This window comes from Amblyomma maculatum, chromosome 1, assembly GCF_055883805.1.
Source record: "Amblyomma maculatum isolate TAMU_Amacu chromosome 1, ASM5588380v1, whole genome shotgun sequence".
In the NCBI taxonomy this organism is placed as follows: domain Eukaryota; kingdom Metazoa; phylum Arthropoda; class Arachnida; order Ixodida; family Ixodidae; genus Amblyomma; species Amblyomma maculatum.
In genome coordinates, this window is record NC_139344.1 from 338,740,503 (window position 1) to 338,759,882 (window position 19,380).

The window sequence follows — 19,380 nt, forward strand, 5'->3', positions numbered from 1 at the left end:
CGGACGAGGAACAGAGGCTGTTCCGCGTTCCAGAACATCGCAGTGCCAGGATCGCGGCGATGCAAAGCTCTCCGTTCTCCGACGGCGCGAGCAGCCCGGCTGATGTGCGAGCGGCGGCGCTGCGGTCGTCGGCGGTGGCGCGGAGGAGCCGGGGGCGCGGCGGCTGCGCGGAGGAGGGGGGGCGCATGCGTCGCGCAGAGCCCGCCAGTAGCGGCAAGATGGAGGCCAGGGGCCCCTGCTGCGGCGGCGGCGGCGGCAGCTGCGGCGGCGAAGGAGCGCTGCGCTGAAGAGGCGCCGGCGGCGGCATGGCGTCGGTGGCGGCCTGGCTGCCGTTCGCCCGCGCGGCCGCCATCGGCTGGGTGCCCATCGCCAACAACCCGCTGCCGGCGCCGCCGGTAACGCGCGAGCGGCGGCGGCGCGAGGACGAGAAGTTCACCATCAATGTGAGCGGGCGCCGCTTCGAGACGTGGCGCAACACGGTGGAGAAGTTCCCCGACACGCTACTGGGCTCCAACGAGCGTGAGTTCTTCTTCGACGAGGAGGCGCGCGAGTACTTCTTCGACCGGGACCCGGACATCTTCCGGCACATCCTCAATTACTATCGCACGGGCAAGCTGCACTATCCCAAGCACGAGTGCCTAATGGCCTACGACGAGGAGCTGGCCTTCTTCGGCATCGTGCCGGATGTGATCGGCGACTGCTGCTACGAGGACTACAGGGACAGAAAGCGAGAGAACGCCGAGCGGATGCTGGACGACAAACTGTCCGAGGGGGACCAGCAGGCGCAGCTGGCGCACTCGACCATCCGTCAGCGCATGTGGCGTGCCTTCGAGAACCCACACACGGGCACTGCCGCCCTGGTCTTCTACTACGTCACGGGATTCTTCATCGCCGTCTCGGTGATGGCCAACGTGGTGGAGACAATCCCCTGCGGACACGACACACGCGCGGGCGGGACTCGCTCGTGCGGCGAGAGCTACAAGGTGGCCTTCTTCTGCCTGGACACGGCCTGCGTAATGATCTTCACCGCCGAGTACTTGCTGCGGCTGTACGCGGCGCCTAACCGCTGCAAATTCATGCGCTCTGTCATGAGCATCATCGACGTGGTGGCTATCATGCCTTACTACATCGGTCTCGGTATCAAGGACAACGACGACGTGTCCGGCGCGTTCGTCACCCTGCGGGTGTTCCGCGTGTTTCGCATCTTCAAGTTCTCGCGACACTCGCAGGGGCTGCGCATCTTGGGCTACACGCTCAAGAGCTGCGCCTCCGAGCTGGGCTTCCTCGTTTTCTCGCTCGCCATGGCCATCATCATCTTCGCCACGGTCATGTTCTATGCTGAGAAGAACGTAAAAAGCACCACCTTCACCAGTATACCGGCCGCCTTCTGGTACACCATCGTCACCATGACCACCCTCGGGTGAGTGTCCGCTCCCCCTGCCGGGGGCCACCGGCGGTGCTGCACCGCACGCGCTCGCGCTATGCGGGCGGCACGCTTTGCAGGAACCGAGGTCACTCGGACCGGCCGCGTTCTATAATAGCCGATACGTAGGCAGCTATCTATGCCAGCAGCCTGCCTGAATCGAGCTGCTCCACATTCAAAATGCCGGACAGCCTGTGCTATTGTGCGGCTCTTCTTACACGCATTTTCTTTTACTATTCCTCTTTAGTAAGACCTAAGCCCTTTCCGCGTAAGCCGGTTACTCCAACAGCATGTCTACGTTTGCAAAAAGACGTCGTGCTACAGCAGTAGCAGCCAATTCGTTTCGAAGACATTTATAGTTTTGGTTGCCCTGGTGTATAACGTTGTTTTCTTGAGCAACCGATTTACGTTTAGATCATATTTTGACAACGGTGCTTTGATAAATTTGCAGAGAACTGCACAGTTAGGCCGTAAGTGCATGAGAGAAGTATCGACATATTTTTGAATGAGCACAAATAGCAGAGCACCTCAAGGTCAGTTCCTGCAGGTCGTTTTGTGGCCAAGTGCGTTAGGCCTTTCATCGTCGCTGCCTTAATGCGCCCTGTATTAGCCATGGTACAAAAACGTTTTAGACTCACACCAAGCTGTGCTACCTTGCTGTTGCAAACGTTAATATCTAAACGTGATTCTGCCAGCTTCTTTTAGCATTTATGTTAACAGGCCGTTCAATATCGTGGTTTTCCAATGTGTGCTGTACTGCCGGGGGCTTTTTCTGCGCTATTGATATCATAATTATCAACAAAAATATTGCTTATTGTGCGATGATCTCTTTATTATTGTTGTTTAACGTTCTGTGTCGCAGCAGACTCGCGTCGTTCATCAATTTTTATGTGCTGGATAAAAATGTGCCCGTAAAGCCGTTAATTAAAAGAAAGAAACGAATAATATTGTTTCTTTTTGTTTCATGATGGGTGCAGTGAAAGTGCCTCCTATATCACAAAAACAGTTCTAAGTTTTCATTCGTGATGTGAACACTACATGGAATCAACCTCTCTCCCATTCCAATTTATTGCAGATATACAACTGCCTAGTTAGCTGACGGTGTGGTATTTGTTGATTTCCGAATGAAAATGGTGGGTGCCTGTTTCGCTTGTTGAAAAATATAAATAAAAATACTTAATTAGAGATAAATAGGTAACGAGCCCTGCTTTGCAGTTGTTCTTTTAGGTTCTGTGCGTAACAGCTCTCAGTATTTACAACAGATGGTTTGTAGGAATGGTTATTGGAGATGCGGGCTGTTGCTTATAATTTTAAGGCGAAAGCTTTTAATAGCTCGTACTCGCGGCCATGACCCTGTCCGTCCAGCCACGAGAAGTGTCACACTTCTTTGCAAGATACCGCGGGATACCGCGCGATTGTGACATCATCACCTGGTGACGTCATCGGCCAGTCTACCGTTAGGAAGATAGTTAAAAATAAATAAATCTTGTCTCCATTGGGAATCGAACCTCGATCCCTTGGATCCCAAGCCGAGCGGTTTAAGCAACCGCGCCACGCCCGGGCTTTTTCTTTCTTTTTTTTCAGCATGCTATTTATTACACGCTTTTACGGAGACGTGAAAAGCACATCATAATCCTCCTTGTTTATCGTGAGGATGACAGTAGCGAAGGCACTGACGCTGCAGTTAGTGATAATGACAATGATGACATTAGCAATGATAATGACGGCACATTTAGTTGATAATGATAATGACAGCAAACGTGATGCACCGTGTGCAGCAGCAATGCTTAGGATTTCGCATTTCTGCAGCACTGTAGATTCCACAGTGCTCTCGGAATTTCGCGATAACACGTTCTTGTTTAATTTATCCCGTTCATGACTGCCGCTTGCAGGAATAAATTTATCTGTCATATTTATTTCACAAAGTATTCGATGAATGCGGCTCATTTTGCCAGGCTGACGAGAACAGAACATTAGTTTGCTTGCGTTAAGGCCCTTTTAGTGATCCAGTAAAGGTGCTACATTTCTTTTTGTCGCTTTTTCTCTCAAATTGATACCAATCGCCCTGTCGTTTACATCGTCAACTTCTTCGAATGGCAGATACTGCAAACGGTGTACTGAAATTATTTTGGGCATAGTTATATCATTCAGTATGCCACCTAAAATGTCTGAGCGCAAATGAGACTTAGGTATACCATGACAAAATTATTATTATTAATCAAGTGCAAGACATGGAATTACCTTGAAACGCTTAATCGAGCGAATTGCTAGCACTTACTACGTTTACCGGTGTTAACAAATTAGCACGATATAAAAATTCATGGCTCAGAGCAAGCATTCTTTCCTACACGTTACACTCGCTGTTTAAAGGAAATATTTGCGCTTTAAAATAATGGGGCATTACTATCAGAATGAAGCCTGCGTGGAGAGCGACTGCGAAGGCTGTTCGTGAGCTACGCTTTCTGCCATCTGCTGGATGAAAGGAGCAGGACTCAAGGTTACTTCCGTTTGTGTTCCAGTCTACTTATAGGTATAATAAAGAAGCTATAATACGTCAAATGTAATAAAAGCCTGTTTTCTAGACCCTAACAAGCAATCTGCACTAGATGAAAACTGCCTGGCTCCATTCCGCTTAGTTGCTATGCTCACGCTCAATATATTATAGTATAGGAATCGTATAGTACGCTTTGAAGATTGCACTATTGGAGGAAGTTTCATGGGACTAATGCTAACGTCACAGGAAGTTTAAAAACAGCATATAGGATGCATTTTTTAGTGAACTTTGAAGAGCTATTCCTTGTCTATCATGCCAGTTAACGAGGTGAAGAACGGATAACTGACCAGTACAAATCAAACGGTATTTATGTATCCCATATTAACTCGGGCTTTAATCAGAACCAGAAACTTTAGTTGTGTTTGTTTTTTACTTGATCAGTGACCAATTCATCCCTTGTTGATATTATTTGTTCCATCTTCTCATCACCGTCGTGTGCCAGATATTATATAATTTGATCGCCATCCTAAGGCATGTCACCCAGTTGCCTGCTTTACACTTGCCAACAGCTGCATGATGAGCCGCACGAAGCATGGAGTTAAGATGACACTGTCCTCTCTTGCAATTTCATGGAGATATAGGCGTTTGCTGATTGCACCCTAATGCAAGACGTCATCGGGAACGCAGTTGCTTCCCATACTGGATTCATGCAATGGACGGGTAGCAGGTTCCACAAGCATAATTGGACTCTCTTCAGCATGCTCTTTGAGGACGGAGTCAGTCCCAAGGGCCTTAACAGAACTGTACTCAATTTTCATACAGACAGTTACAAATTATTTGATCAGAGCCTTCTACTCATTGCACCCTGGGAGGAAATAAAGGAAATTTGGCGAAGAAAGATTTTTGCGGCAATGTTTTAGCCACTGCATGCTATTTTTCGAGCGTTTACGGGAGCAGGTGTTTAAGAGAAGCTTTTAAATGCCATTTGCGTGCTTGGTCTTAGCTGTCGGGGGTTTCGACATGGCAATTTTTGCTTTGTAAAAACAAATTGACAACAACTGATCAGTCATGAATCATTGAGTCCTGAGCTGCTCCATGTGAATGTACACGTTTTAACGGATAAGCGTATGTTTGGCATAGTCATAGTTTCGTCTACGAGCTAGCTTACGTTCTAAGCTTCCACTGCTTTTTCAACGCGCAATGTTCTGTTTTGATTTTTACAGGATTTGCTTTGCCTGCGCACCATCGATAAGTTTCGCATGTAGAATATTTGTGAGCACGGCTCTGGACAGAGAATAGAGCTAGATACATTGCTATTAGAAAGAACAAACTTTAGCATGGCATTAAACATAGGTGAATTACCCATTTAGGAATGTAGACACAATATATCACTGCTTTTCCTGTATCATTTGAACATACCGCAACGTTTTTCAGAAAACAGCACAAAAACTATGGAATAATTTTACTAAGCTAGCTTAAAGGCCAAATGCAACCAATTTTTCGCCCATAAACTGAGCGTTTTCTGATAGTACGCCAAGAGAGAGTAATAAAAAAAAAATGCGGCATTTGTAATTGAGGCGAAGGTTTCAAGAATCGCTAGCAAAAGCGATTGTTTTTCGAACCGAAACTAGAAAAAGGACGGCCATTACTAAGGACGTGAAGTGACATAGAAAGGGGCACAATCGGACCCTCGGGAGCTGTGGTTGTGCCACTTTCGCGGATTGTTGCGGCTTGTAGAAATCTCAACGAGAGCACACGCGTTATATTTGGGTATTGAGAGGGACAGGAACGCCAATACCACGCGTTTACAGCGTTTCGAATGAACGCCAGCCGCCAACATAGGCTACAATTTTCATTTTTTTTTTTCATTTTTTTTTCGTTCTGTGCTTTCCGTACTTCTGAAACGCATGCGATGCTTGCAAGAATGCGTGCTGCGGGAATTCGTGCCCCCAAACGGCTACAGGCAGTTTTGGCATGAAAGTCGCGGCGCAAATTATAAAACCTTAATCTCTGTAATAAACCTAGAACTGCCTCCAACTTTTTTTACTGGACATTGTCGATAGTCATTTCAATCACAATGAGCCCAGCTTATAATATGCTGCTTGAGGTTAAGTGCTCGTTCCTGCACCACAGCTTGTAAGTTGCCCAACTCGGTGACACACCGCCAGGTGCACGCGCCGTCTTTTACGCTGCTTTTAAAACGCTTTTAACGACAGAACTGCTAGCCTAAGAAGTATTAAGCATTGTCACGATTATTATAAAATTCGCCGATAATTTTAACAGGGATTGTAGTGAAAGTAATATTTTCTTGCAGTTGATCGCTGAAGGCTCAACTAAAAGAGCAACCTCTTATTTCAGTACATATACAAGGTAGAACGAGGGGAGAAGATGGCTACACAGTATGAAAATAGCACTGAACAAGGGTTGAGGAGAACCTCAGTTCGCAAGCCAAGCCAACGTTTCGACAAGGGGACTTGTCTGCACCTGAAGGACATATACAAGCTATAGGAACGATGCAACGCCTGTGCCGACAGGTTTCAGGCAGCCAAATATATGTTTTTTTTTTGTTTTTTTTTTTCACGTTTACCTGGACGATCCTTTAAGAATTAACCTCCACTATATATTTTGTCTTCAGTGCTATCCTAATCTATTCTTCTATGACATTCCATTTTTCCTTCATCCACTTCGTTCAGCATAGATAATGACGTCAATAGTGACCTTGGCGTAATGTAAGATGCTTCCAACAATTGTTTTCAGTTCGTCTGATAACAGCTTCACCCTATTAGCAATGTATATGTATTCATGGGGAGCTACAATCCCATTTATATGACATCATGGTTGTGCAGAATAATATAACACGTCAGTAATGAGCACATCATATGCTCTTTCGGGAATCAAATAATTGTTTGGCTAGCACATAATATGGGTCCCAGCGCAGCTTTAGTACGGTATTACGCATTACATTTCTTTTACCCTTAATGTTGGCAACCGGATTAATACCATTTTATAGATTTCACAAAAGCATTTGACACATTCTAAACTTCTTGCTACGCTAAATACCCATATATTAACGTAATATTTAACTTTTCTCATTTCGCCTCCAGTTAGTATCTTACAGTTGGGCTGACTCTTATGTTATTGATGTCCCATCAGGAGTGCGTCTTTGAGCTGCTTCATTTTTTAATATACTTTAATGACTTTTCTAATACTCATCTTTATTCTGATGGCTGCTTCTTGTATGAAGTTATTAATAGTTCTAATGGTCGTTATTGTCTTCTAGAGTCATTTCTTAAGTTTAGAAATCGGCGCAACACCTGGCTATTGAACACTGACTTTGATGAAACTGTGCGGTTGTCTTTCTTCAACAACTATTTCTTCTCTATATTTAGTTACTTTTTCTATAAGTTTTGATTAGAAGTATATTTGTGTCATTTTCACTCATAACATGCTATGGTCCAATCACATTGATTACATAGGTAGTAGATCACTGCAAACATTTGGTTACCTCTACTTAATGCTACACGATTTTCCTAAGGGCTTAAAGTTATTAACGCATTAGCCTTTTATCCGGCCTGTTTATGATTATGCATCTACAGTTTCCAAACAGTAGAAGCAGTTAGAGATGCACAAGCTAAAAGAAATTCGAAGAAAGCTATGCGGTCATTGTCATGATTAGACTTTCTTTCTTTCTACATTTTCCTCCTCAACATAACCCACTTTATTCGCGTCCTCGCATCTAGTCATTGGGATTCTTGCATTACATCATCAGTTCTTAAATTCAGTTTGAAATGTCAAATTTATCAACTTTGCGCCAGTGTCACTAACGAGAAGAGACAAGGACTTGTAGCTTGTTATAATTGCAGCTTGTAGCTTGTTATAATTGCAGCTTGTAGCTTGTTATAATTGCAGCTTGCAGCTTGTTATAATTGCAGCTTGTAGCTTGTTATAATTGCAGCTTGTAGCTTGTTAAAACTTGTTAAAATACAGCTCCTTCCCAGCTCCAGCTAATACTGGTTTCGTTGCGCGGGTCCATTCGTTCATGTCCATTCCGAAGTTTTACATCATGTATCCGAGAGGCACAATCTTGCACGTCAGTGCCTGGTGGCCAGTTGAAAACTTTCTGGATTGTTTTTGCTTTCTTTTTTATTCTGGTCATTTGCTGTCATTATTTTCTTAACGCACTCCTCCCATAGCGCACACTGCACTCACGTCTGTTTAAGTAAATAACTGTTCAGTAATACATATAGTTTTGTGCCCATTTGAATAATTTAATTAATACTCCTCGGGATAAAAAAGCTTAGCACATCAAAACATAAATGCTGATTTTTTCTCAAGCCATTAAGAAATTGGAGAAATTTGTTGAAAGTAAGAATTAAGACAACAGATATAAGACATGCAATATTATATCGACATACGAAGTCATCTCCAAATATTTATACAGCCAATTTGGAACATACAATGCCCGAGGCAGCTGCAAACTAACAATAAATCAGGACTAACATTCAGAAACACGTATCTGAAATGGGTTGCAAATATAATGATTCAAAATCAATTAAATATCAGAGGAGGGAATTTAAAAAATTGAATCTCAAGGAAAAAATAGCGTTTTAAACAATCCAGTTCCGATGGTGTGATGTGTTTCGAAGCTCTTGTTTTAGTATCAGGAGGTTTCTGTGGGCTTGTGTGATTTTATGTGTCGCTTCGTATATATATCTTATAATAATGGCTTCATATATTAAAAAAAAAAAAAAACTATATTGCATTCTATACATACCAACCATGACTCCTGCCCTGAATAACAAGTTTCGAAACCTACTAGTTTCCAGAGTGTGAGCTTCAGCTTAACAGTAGAGAGTTTTTCTATTTGTGCCACTTGCATTTTTAAATGTTTTCTTATGTGCGCTTAATGAATATGTCTCTAGAGATTAATGTTAACCTCCGGACTGACGTCATGGAGATTCCATCGCAATGAACAATGCATCTATATAATTTTTTTTTCAAACGTCGGTAACAAGAGTTGGCTGGTTAAAGTCTTTTCTTGTCTTGGATTCCTAGATATTGTTCGTTGCCGTTCGCTTTGCAATGCTTTGTAGGAAGTTTTGGCAACGTTAGACCATTCTGCGCCGTCAAAACAGTACGGGGAAGCGAGAGATATCTTAATTGCGCCCATATACCGACGCACTCACTTCAATTTGCCAGTGATTACACAAGGCACTAATTTTGGCCACGTGGTTGCGAAGTTGACATGGTTAACGAGGGGGGGGGGGTGTAATAGTTTTGTGGACGTAATGATGCTATTTGCATAACTATTTATCTCTACATGTGGGCTAAAGCGTAAGCTCATGTCACTAATGCAACTTTGAGTGATAGTGGCCGCTTCATGATCTTTCATGACAACCAACACTGTGTGAAGCATGCCTGCGCGCAGCTACGATTTGAAAAAGGGTTAATTCCTTCGTCAATAACGGTTGCAAATCGTTCCTTGAAAGACAGGCGTTATTTTTTGAACGGATCGATCTAAAGCACTCCTGAGGCAAATGACTGATGAACGGTCGGTTCATTTGTGGCAGCAGCGTGTCACCGTTGTGCCACCGACAACGTGGCACCTCATAGAATTACACATCACTTTGTTTTTTTTTCCAAAACAGTTTTATGCTCTCATAGTACACCTATTATGTCCTCTTTTATTAAGAAGTCTATGTAGTCTAGAATGATAAAATATTTACCATCATTTAAAAGATGACGTACATATAAACACCACGATACGTATTTGGGAATCGCCCACGACCGAGAGTACCGGAGGGGCGCGCGACCTATTCCTAAACATCTAAACAAAACTTTCCGAACAATATTTGTTGTTTCTTCGCATAATCATGCAGGTCATTCGTACCAGTTGGCGAGTTCTGCGAAGAAGTCTGTGGCAAAGTATGCTACGACTTTTCGGAGCTAATATCTTCTAAGTATGTTCCGATGAACGTGTGTTATGCAGCACAACGCATAATCTTAGCAGGCGCTCTGCCAGGAGGCGTTTTTTCGAGTTTAATAAGTTCCTCTTGAAGTCAGCCATGCTACCGAGTGCACTTCAATTGCTCATTAGTAGAGTCATTGAAAGGAAACTTGGTAGCTTAGAAATCTGTATTTGAAAAGTAGTTCTCGAACGAAGGCAAATCGCGCACTATAGCAGACGAAGACGCAGACGATACGTGCAGCCGCCTGCGACATCCTCGCGAACACTAGCTCTTTGTAAATGCGAGGTTTCTCCCGGTCAACAGCTTGACAAGTTTTTCTTTTTTCGAGGACGTCACTAAAAGCGTTTAATGGTTTTTGAATCTGGCCACATCTGCAACATGAGGAAACTTGTGACTGATGATGGTAGTGAACTAGCGGCGCTGTCTTGCACAAGCCGATCACAAACGATAAGCGCCAGTGGAAGCAGACAGTACTATATTGTTTCACTCCAGAGAGCACACGCGACACTAAAGCAGCCTTTACTGTCCTTTTAAGACCAGAAGAAGCTTATGCGGGATGAAAATAATTTCTCATAAAGAATATAACAAGAACCTCTGACAACGAGAGAGTTGAATGCAACGTTTTCGCCGCTCCTGCTCAAAGTTTCGCGTCGGAATGCGGTATAACTTGATCTCCTGACGCATTCTGATAGGTGCTGTTGCAGCGAACTTCACAGTAATTAGCGTTACTCTTTGTTAGGGTCCCCATAGATTCAGGCGAGGAACTCCACGATGAACAAAAAGAACGTGCTCAATTGCCGCGCAATGGCTGACACCAGCCTTCTCTGGAATCTCGCGCTGCAGACGGATGCCCGCATGTTGCTCCGGAGGTTGATGCGCATTGTGACCATAGCGAAAATTTTCCTTACAAGAAATTATCTTGACGCGTGGCCTTTCAATATCAGAGACACCGTCCAAAGATGGGCAGATGTTTCATTTTTATTACCATCGTTATGCATACGCCAGCTTCCAATTCATGTGCGTCCGTTTTTTTTTTTTTTTTTTTTGAAGCCTATACAGGGATAGGAAATATATAGTCACCTATACTTTCTTATAGTTTAATTTCTGTTCAGAGGGCTATATGAGAATCATGCTTATGTAATAAAATTTCCAAGCTATCGCTTTTATTTATGACACTGCGGGTAATATAATTAATCTGTCCGAGTTGCCTACAGGACCTTTGGGTCATGCGTTTATCAACTTCGAGCAATTGCTTACCGCGTCTATGTACATGATCCAACAGTCACTTTTAAAACTGGGCACGGTGGCTTGTTTCATTTTAATGTTGAAATTTTTGGTCGCAGCATGGAAACAAACTTAAGAAGGTGAAGTCAAATTAAAAGGAACAGTGGTACTCGATTTCCGCTCATAAACAGAAAACAAAATCTGGAGTTCCTGAATGGAAGCGGCGACAATGAAAGAAAATGTCTACCATAGCTCATTACAGAAATAAAACTTCGAGGACACTTTGGCGACTAAAGTGATGAAAGGCGAAAGCCTGAGTGCTGCATTCTGCTACGCGACTGCTGCGCATGTATCGATGAATGCTGCTACGAGTAAAGCGAGCGACTACTCTTTCACATTCTGCGAGTGCATGTATTCAGTGAATTCTGCTTGGCAGCTATGAGATCGCGCTCCTTGTATCTTCGCAGTTCTACGTTTACTGTTGTGTGGTTGATGTTACCGGGTGCGCGGCATGAATTAGTAATTAAATAAATAATTACACAACTGTAACAAATGAGTAAATATTAAGTAATTAGACATTAATTAGTAATTATACAATTGTTAAACAGTCATTAATTAGTCATAATTTAGTAATTGATCATTGATTGTTATGTGGCCATAAGGCACGCATTCACGCATACTATGGTGGTGCTCTGTGATTGGTCGAGACCTCTATGACGTCATCCCGTCTCGACCAATCATAGCCGCCGCAAAAGCGTGACACTGCTGACGACAACGATGAGGCAATAAAGGCTTTCGCCTTAATAACATATTCAGAACTAATTATGAAGTTTTTCCGAATATGGCGCATTCCAGAAATGAAACGCTGTTCTTAGCTCACAACGAGGGAATTTTGTGGTGAATTAAGGACATGCAGTTTGGGATGGAGCGCATTCGGAAGGTACTCAAACATTATCTTACCGGTATCACTCAAGAGGAAAGTGTGTAACAGTTGCATCCCACCGGTACTCGCCTATGGGGCTGAAACATGGGGGCTAACAAAAAGGGTTCTACTTAAGTTGAGGACAGCACAGAGGGCTATGGAACGAAAAATGGTAGGTGTAACGTTAACAGATAGGAAGCGTGCAGAGTGGGTCAGAGAAATAACTCAAGTTACCGACATTCTAGTAGAAATTAAGAAGAAGAAATGGACATGGGCAGGGCATGTAGTGCGAAGAGAGGATAACCGATGGTCGCTGAGGGTAACAAACTGGATTCCAAGGGAAGGAAAGCGTAGCAGGGGGCGGCAGAAAGTTAGGTGGGCGGATGAGGTTAAGAAGTTCGCAGGGGTCAAGTGGGTGCAGCTAACACAGAACCGGGTTAATTGAAGAAATATGGGAGAGGCCTTCACCCTGCAGCGGGTATAGTCAGGCTGATGATGATGATGATGACTGTCTAGTCTAGTTTGTCTAGTTGAAATTAAGAAGAAATGGGCATGGGCAGGGCACGTAGTGAGAAGAGAGGATAACCGACGGTCGTTTAGAATAATAAACTGGATGCGAAGGGAAGGAAATCATAGCAGGGGGCGATGAAAGTTAGTTGGGCGGATAAGGTTAAGAAGTCCACAGAGGTCAAGTGGATGAAGGTAACACAGGACCGTGATAATTAGAGGATTATGGGAGAGGCCTTCGCCCTGCTGTGAATATAGTCCGGCTGAGGATGAAGGGCATCTAGAAACTGTTTGGAACTATTGTTGCAACCGCATGCTCATTTTACTCGTTGTTCTTGTGCCCTGCTGTTTTTCTTTATTTGGTGCAAGAAAAAAAAAAAGAAGGTGGGGAGCGCCCCAGATGGGGAGCGCTGAGTCGGTCACCCCATTACTCTGAAAGTTTATGTCAGTGTAGTGCGGAACAGTGGCTTCATGCGTACATATGCGAGCTAGTGCTTGTACACCTGTGTGTGTGTGTATGTGTTAGTGCGTGTGTGCGTGCGTGAGTACGTGCGTGCTTGCGTGTGTTTAACATCAACATGCTCAGCTCTGTCGTCGGCGCGTCTTGATACTCCGTCGCGGTGCTCCCAGGGGGCGAGACGAACTCAGGAGCGGGCGGCGAGTGAATTTCTCTGGAAAGAATAACAACAAGACTGGGAAGAGGGTCAGCTTGCTCCCTTTTCGACGGTGCATCAGTCTCCCGACAACACCCCTTTCTCCCTCAGTGCCGGAGGATGAGGATGAGCACTTGGCGGATGAGAGAGGGCGCTTCTTTCTCTTCGAGGGAAAAACGATCCGCTTTTGCCGCCGGCAGGCGGTGCGTTCACACGAGAAGCTGTCCGGCGGCGTGCCTGCGTGCGTCTTTTGTTTCGCCAATCGTTTATTCATTTATTCGCCCGAGAGAGAGGTCCGGCGCCGCGGTCCTGGTTAATGTGTTCAGCGTGGGCCGGCCGGTTTTCTCGCTGCGCTTACCCTTCCTCTCTCGCTCTTTACGTCGCGGCTGTCTCGGCTTCATCGTCCCCTGCTGCTTCCTTTTCTTTTCCAACGCAACGCGTATGAGGCAGCATTATATACGGGGGAGGATGAGGAGGGGATCTGAAGAGGCTGGAAACCTGTATAGTCTGCTTGTCGCCTTCTCCTGCTCCTTCCTTTAGGCGACGACCACCCGCTGCTGTTGTTTTGCGAGGTCGCAAAGGCGCTTCATACCGCGCAGAAACTGTGAGTGAGGGGGGGGGGGGGGGTATTTTTCTGCTACCGTCATCTCTCTCTCTCCCTCGGGCGTCGATGTCCATCCCTGCTAGCCCACTTTTCCCCTTTTTTTCTTTTCATTCCTTACCTCCTATCGTATTGCTGATATTTTTGCGTTGCCCTATCTGGGCACCAGCAGTGCGTCCTCACGGGCTCCATTTTCTCGGCTCGACGGTTGACCCGCGGCAACCTCGACGCTGCATCTTCTTCTTAGGGCCCTCCTGTCAGCAGCGCCTCCAGATTACTCCCCACCCTCGCTTTTCGCATCGCTCCATCCTCCTCTCTTCTTCCAGAGCTATTCCCGAACACGCCTTCATGTTCTTCTTTTTCCGCGCGCACTCGGTGTTTGTGTGGACGTGCTCGAGCGATTCAGCGAGTATGCACTGTTTCGCGTAGCTTGCCTTCTTCCTTCTTTCCCTCTTGTCTTCCCTTTCTGGAGAACAGCGGCGCGATTCTTCCCCACCTCTCCTGTTTCTCCCCCGCCGGGCTGACCCTCGGCTAAGAGCCATCTAAGCCGAGACGCCGTAGGAGACAGAAAATGGAGACGGAGCTGTTGGCCCTCGAGGCTCTCCCTCTGTAAGCGAATGCCGGCACTCTTCTTCCGCGAGGCTCGTGGCGTGCGATCAATTCGCGAACATCGCGATCCCAGTATTGCTCCAATGTGGCGAAGGGGCCAGGCTGGGTGGCGTTGCTGCGCTTTTTTTCTTTCTTTTTGTGCTGTTCCCTCTCTGCAGCTCTGCGGCTAACATACTCCACGCTGACCGACCAGCTTTGTTTACGGACAAAAGCCTAATTTTTTCAATAATATTTAGAAATGAATTGAGTTTCATATTTATTTCAGAACGCTACCTAGTGAATGGATAATTAGGTCCGGCTTTTTGGTGCGAATTCGTCGGATTTTACACACACAGAGTACGAGAAAAAGAATACAAATAAATACATGGTGAGGCTGAAACCATTATATAGTGCTGCGCGTTAACATTTCAGAAGGTGAGAAAGAGATCCTGTCGCGATAATGATTGACGCTTAATATGCAAAGTGATAATGGGGACATTGAAGTAATACACTCTGAAGGGCTAGTTGGTTCATACTAATTGAACGAGTAAAACTGCGCGAAAAAGACGGGATGTAAGAAACACACAGGCACAAACATGGCGCAGACATCCAACTGAGAGGCTATATAAGCCAGCTGTTTCGTGAATACAACTAGTTGGAAGTCTGCGCCTTGTTTGTGCCTGTGTGTTTCTTACGTCCTGTCATTTTCGCGCAGTTTTACTCGTTCAAATGGGGACATTCTTAGGCAAAGTTTGTTGAGGTGCATATAGCACTTAATCTACACACCCACATGAAAGGAGTAATCGCTGCCCGTTTCCGGATGTCGTCATGACTGCGAACATTACATGCACCAGCACTTCTTCATGCTTAGGTGTTCAGCACGCCGTATCGTGAAGGAAAATCCTTACGCGAGAATGCTAAACGCTACTCAGCAAAGAACCTTCATTCCATAACTACTTGTAACCAGGCATGCTCCAGACTTTCGCGATGGCGCTCAGTGACGTCAGGTTCGAGTAAAATGTCTGCAGCATGTGCGCAAAGAGCCGGGCACCTGGCGCGATATTTATTGGCGTGACACGTTACCGGCCTATAACTATGCCAGCCTCAGAGCTACTTTCCTCCTTCCCGGTAAGTTTCGCTAGGCGTTCGTTATACGCCGCCTTGTCCTGGTCGAATTTTGCGAGGCTGCGCTCGGCAAAGCGGCTGGCGTGAGGCTGAGGCGTCGCTCCCTGGTCTAGCTTTCACCATTCCTGAGGATTTTGTGCATTTTGTATGCTCTCCACCGAGCCCGCTCGTTAGCATCCCTCGTTAATTAGAGTCTCGAGCCACCTAGACCTTGTATCTTGCCCTTTCGCATAATTCTCTTTCTTTTTTAATTTGCCGTCGCTATCTGTCAACTTTTCGCAGCGGTCGCTGGTCTGCCTCCACGTGCCTCTTAAATCTATTTTTTTTTAACTTTGTTTAGCTTACGCATTTCTGGCGAAGGGCTTGTTTCGCCACGACTTAGGCGGTGTGCTTTGCAAAATCTAAAGAGGTAATCCTTCTACGCCTGATGGCCTAACGGCTGCAAAATAGCCCATTTTCTGGGAAGGCTTTAGGAAGCAGCAGGGTTGTAGATACTTGGGCACATGTTCCTGTTCCCAGATTAGCGAAAATGCTCGAGGTCGCTGCAGAAGCAGACCAAGCTCTAGGAATGCGGGAGTACCTTCCTCATTGAATAAGCGAGTAAGGGGCGAACTTCTCTGTAATTAATAGCAGGATTAAACAAGGAAGCAAAGCTCAATACTGACTATTGTTGAAATTTAGTTTCCTTTATAGAACAACATTGTAACCATGATAGTTTTACTTTTAGCGAATTGTATTGACAACGCGACGTCGACTTTGCGGTGACAACGATGCTTACACAGGGCGAAACAGTTGAAAAACAAAATGCAGAACGCAGACAAAAACAACCACATGTTTTGTCCTTTCTGCTCTGTCCTGTGCAGCCGTTGTATCTTAACCAGCCCTGTTAAAGCTAGTTCTCTCTCGTGGGACCCACATTTCGTCATAAAGGTGCAGCACCTGTCGACACATGTGCACATAGGCGTTCGTCAGAGCGACAGGATAGTTTATGGGGAAATAGATCGAAATATACGCTAAATGAGCGCCGTTCCTATTTCTGTGGTTTATTTTCTCTCTCATCCGGCTCCGTGGAACGCCGGCGATGACGAGACTTTATTTCAATAATTCAAGGGGCAGCTTTACCAAAGTACACTGCGGCGGAAGTGTGTTTTTTTTTTTTATGTACACCGGGGTCAAATGACCATTCGTCCAACATTTTGACCAGAAAGAAAATCAGAGAACCATGTCCGAGAAGAGCTTGTACACGCTGGAAACCCGGTGGGTGCATGTGATTGCTTTCCGCACGTATCGCTTAAGAGGAGGAGGCTCAAGCCTTTAACCAGTATAGGCCACCGGCGCAGTAAGTACAGAAGAAAAACGAAAGGGAGAGAAAAGAAATCTATGATAAACTGAAACAATGGGGCGGCGCCCTTAGTCCAGGGCTCCATAACGCAGTTATTGGCTGGTCCTGGCGATCAGGTAACGCTGGTCGTCCAAGGCCGTGCTAGACAAGGCAGATTCCCACTGGGATGGGGAGAGGTGTGTCGGGGTTACTGGGTGAGGATAGGGACACTTCCCTGTGGAATGATAGGGAATTGAATGTGCGCCACAAAACGGAAAAAAGAAAGAAAGAAGAAGAACGAAGGAAACGAAGAACGAAAGGGAAGCGAATTCAAAGGCAACATGAACTCGCATACGGGGCCGCCATGTAGTGCAGATGAGCCGAGATATTTTGAAATTTTCCGACCTACGGAGGGCAATCCGCTGAAGCATGACAAAATCATTCTGAAAACGCTGGGAAAATATAGTCAAAGCAGTACTCAGTACTTTGCAGCGTGCACTGTTATATGCATGGTTGTCGGTGTTATTTTTTAAAATTGCAAACACGTGTTAATCAACTCTTGTACGGAGGTCCCTGTGCCGAAGTATTTATGTTCAGCCACTTCGGAAAGCTAGATTACGGTACAGACACCTAGGGGAAATAAGTGCTCGGGACACGTACATTACAACTAAGTATATTAAGGGATGACCCGACGAAAGCATTGTTTCCCTAACTTAGGTTAAGTGAGAAGTAGTCGAATGAACTTTACATTGCTGCTGTGTGCTTGACACGCCCCCTCTTCTTAATCTCTCTCTCTCTCACTCCATCTTTTTCTGATGAAGCAGCTGCACATGAAAAGAAAAATGATTTATACCATGGGCCGTCGCATCGCCCTCCCCTCTTGTGACCCCTGTCGACACTATTCCAATCACGAGAACCACGAATCGAAACGAACAAACTGACCTGCATCGATATACTGAAACGAACCAGCTGCTTGCCTCTCTCGATAGCAGCGACTGCTGGAAAATGGCGCTGCTGTTAGGCCTAACCGAAGATCGTGTGTTACGAACCACTTTTGCTCCCGACAGTGCATACACGCATTCATACGCGTTTACTGATGTAAATTATGAACTTAAGAAAAACTACTCGTATGATAACCCCCTCTCAAAACGCACTACGCCTGTGAAAATAACTCTTGTCCGGCGGCCACTGTGGACGAGTACGTCAGCTTCGCGCTTTTAATGAGACAGCGTGTGATTGGGTGCACGACGACATGACGCATTTTAAAAGCGCTTCGTGAAACGAGAGCGACGACGGGCCTGGGCGGGCTCGGTGAGGAAGTTTTCGCCCCGTTATTTTCGCCGCCTGTCCCGGCGGCTAACGCTTTGTTACAACCAATCGAAACACGTAATTAGAACGCTAGCGTTGGTGCAGACATGCTCGGCCTTTGTTCGTGTGGGCGGGGAGAGGCAACCAACTGCCAACGCGACTGCCTCAACTGAGCGACATGCAGCGGGGCAGGCGGCCAGCTTTGACGTCCACGCTCGTCCGCCAGTGATTATCCGCACTTCACTTTGGTCGGGCAGGTCGGCCGGGCTGAGTGCTAATTTTGCCGCACTAGGAATGAGTTTTTCTTTTTTGTGCCATTTTTTGTTTTTAATCATGTTTCCTTTCTTCCTAGTTGTTAACGCGTATAAACTGCACGAGGGAGGAGGGAGGGGGGGGGGGGGGGGGGGGGGGAGAAAAAGAGCTTGCTTTGCAAGAAGAGAAAAAAACAACAACTGTAGTAGCTTCGCTCATGTCGTGTAAAAAGACAATTTTATCGCAAAAATGAATAATTATTCGCAGTATAATTGCATAACGATGACCTTGACTTTTCTGTATGTGAATGCTTTGTCAGTGCGTCGGTATGCTTTTATGAAGGTACTCTGTCAGGGTCCATTCTTTTGCTGCCATGGTTCTTAGGCTTTTGTTTTGCAGCTATAATCCCCCTCTCCCTCTTCCCTTTTCCTCATGTGATGACCCACTCGGTTTTAAAATAGATTAATTTATGCTGCTTACGTACTCGATGACCTCTGGCTAAGTTTTAGGTTTGATTGCGAACGGCCACAGTGGACCGTCTGTTTTTACCCTTCGATCTATCCACACATAGCGCCATGTGTACGCATTAAGGTTATATATGCTGGTTATTTCCAATTTTGTATACTGCATTTCGGGATCTAAATTCTCTTTGGGAAACACACATCACCCGCAGTTCATCGATTCAACTGAGGTTATATTCGATTAGAACGAGTGACACACAATATCAATCGTAACAGCTGACGCCGATTGGCATCGCCAAAATCCCGTTTGCCGTGCATTGTATACTTTGTTTGTTTCAAATCGTAGTACAAATCAAAAATAAAAGGGTACCAAACACAATTTCTTGCGTAGCACCTAATCTTACCGGTGTGAGGAATTCCTTTATCCATGCAGTAATGTTTATGCAAGTTAAGTCGGCGAAGTTTTAAGAGTAGGCCTTTATGCGCTACTTCATCGAATGTTCTTGCAAAGTGTAGAAGGATGGCATCAATT

General features: G+C 45.5%; 1 protein-coding gene across 2 annotated transcripts in view; it reads left to right on the forward strand.

Annotated features, from left to right (window-relative positions):
* Positions 1-305: 305 nt before the first annotated feature.
* Shal (Potassium voltage-gated channel protein Shal) overlaps positions 306-19,380 on the forward strand; it is a 203,054-nt gene continuing 183,979 nt past the window's right edge. For both annotated transcript variants that reach the window (XM_084587120.1, XM_084587121.1), the window contains exon 1: positions 306-1,420. In XM_084587120.1, coding sequence (XP_084443246.1) covers positions 306-1,420 — 1,115 coding nt within the window. The remainder of the gene's footprint in view (positions 1,421-19,380) is intronic.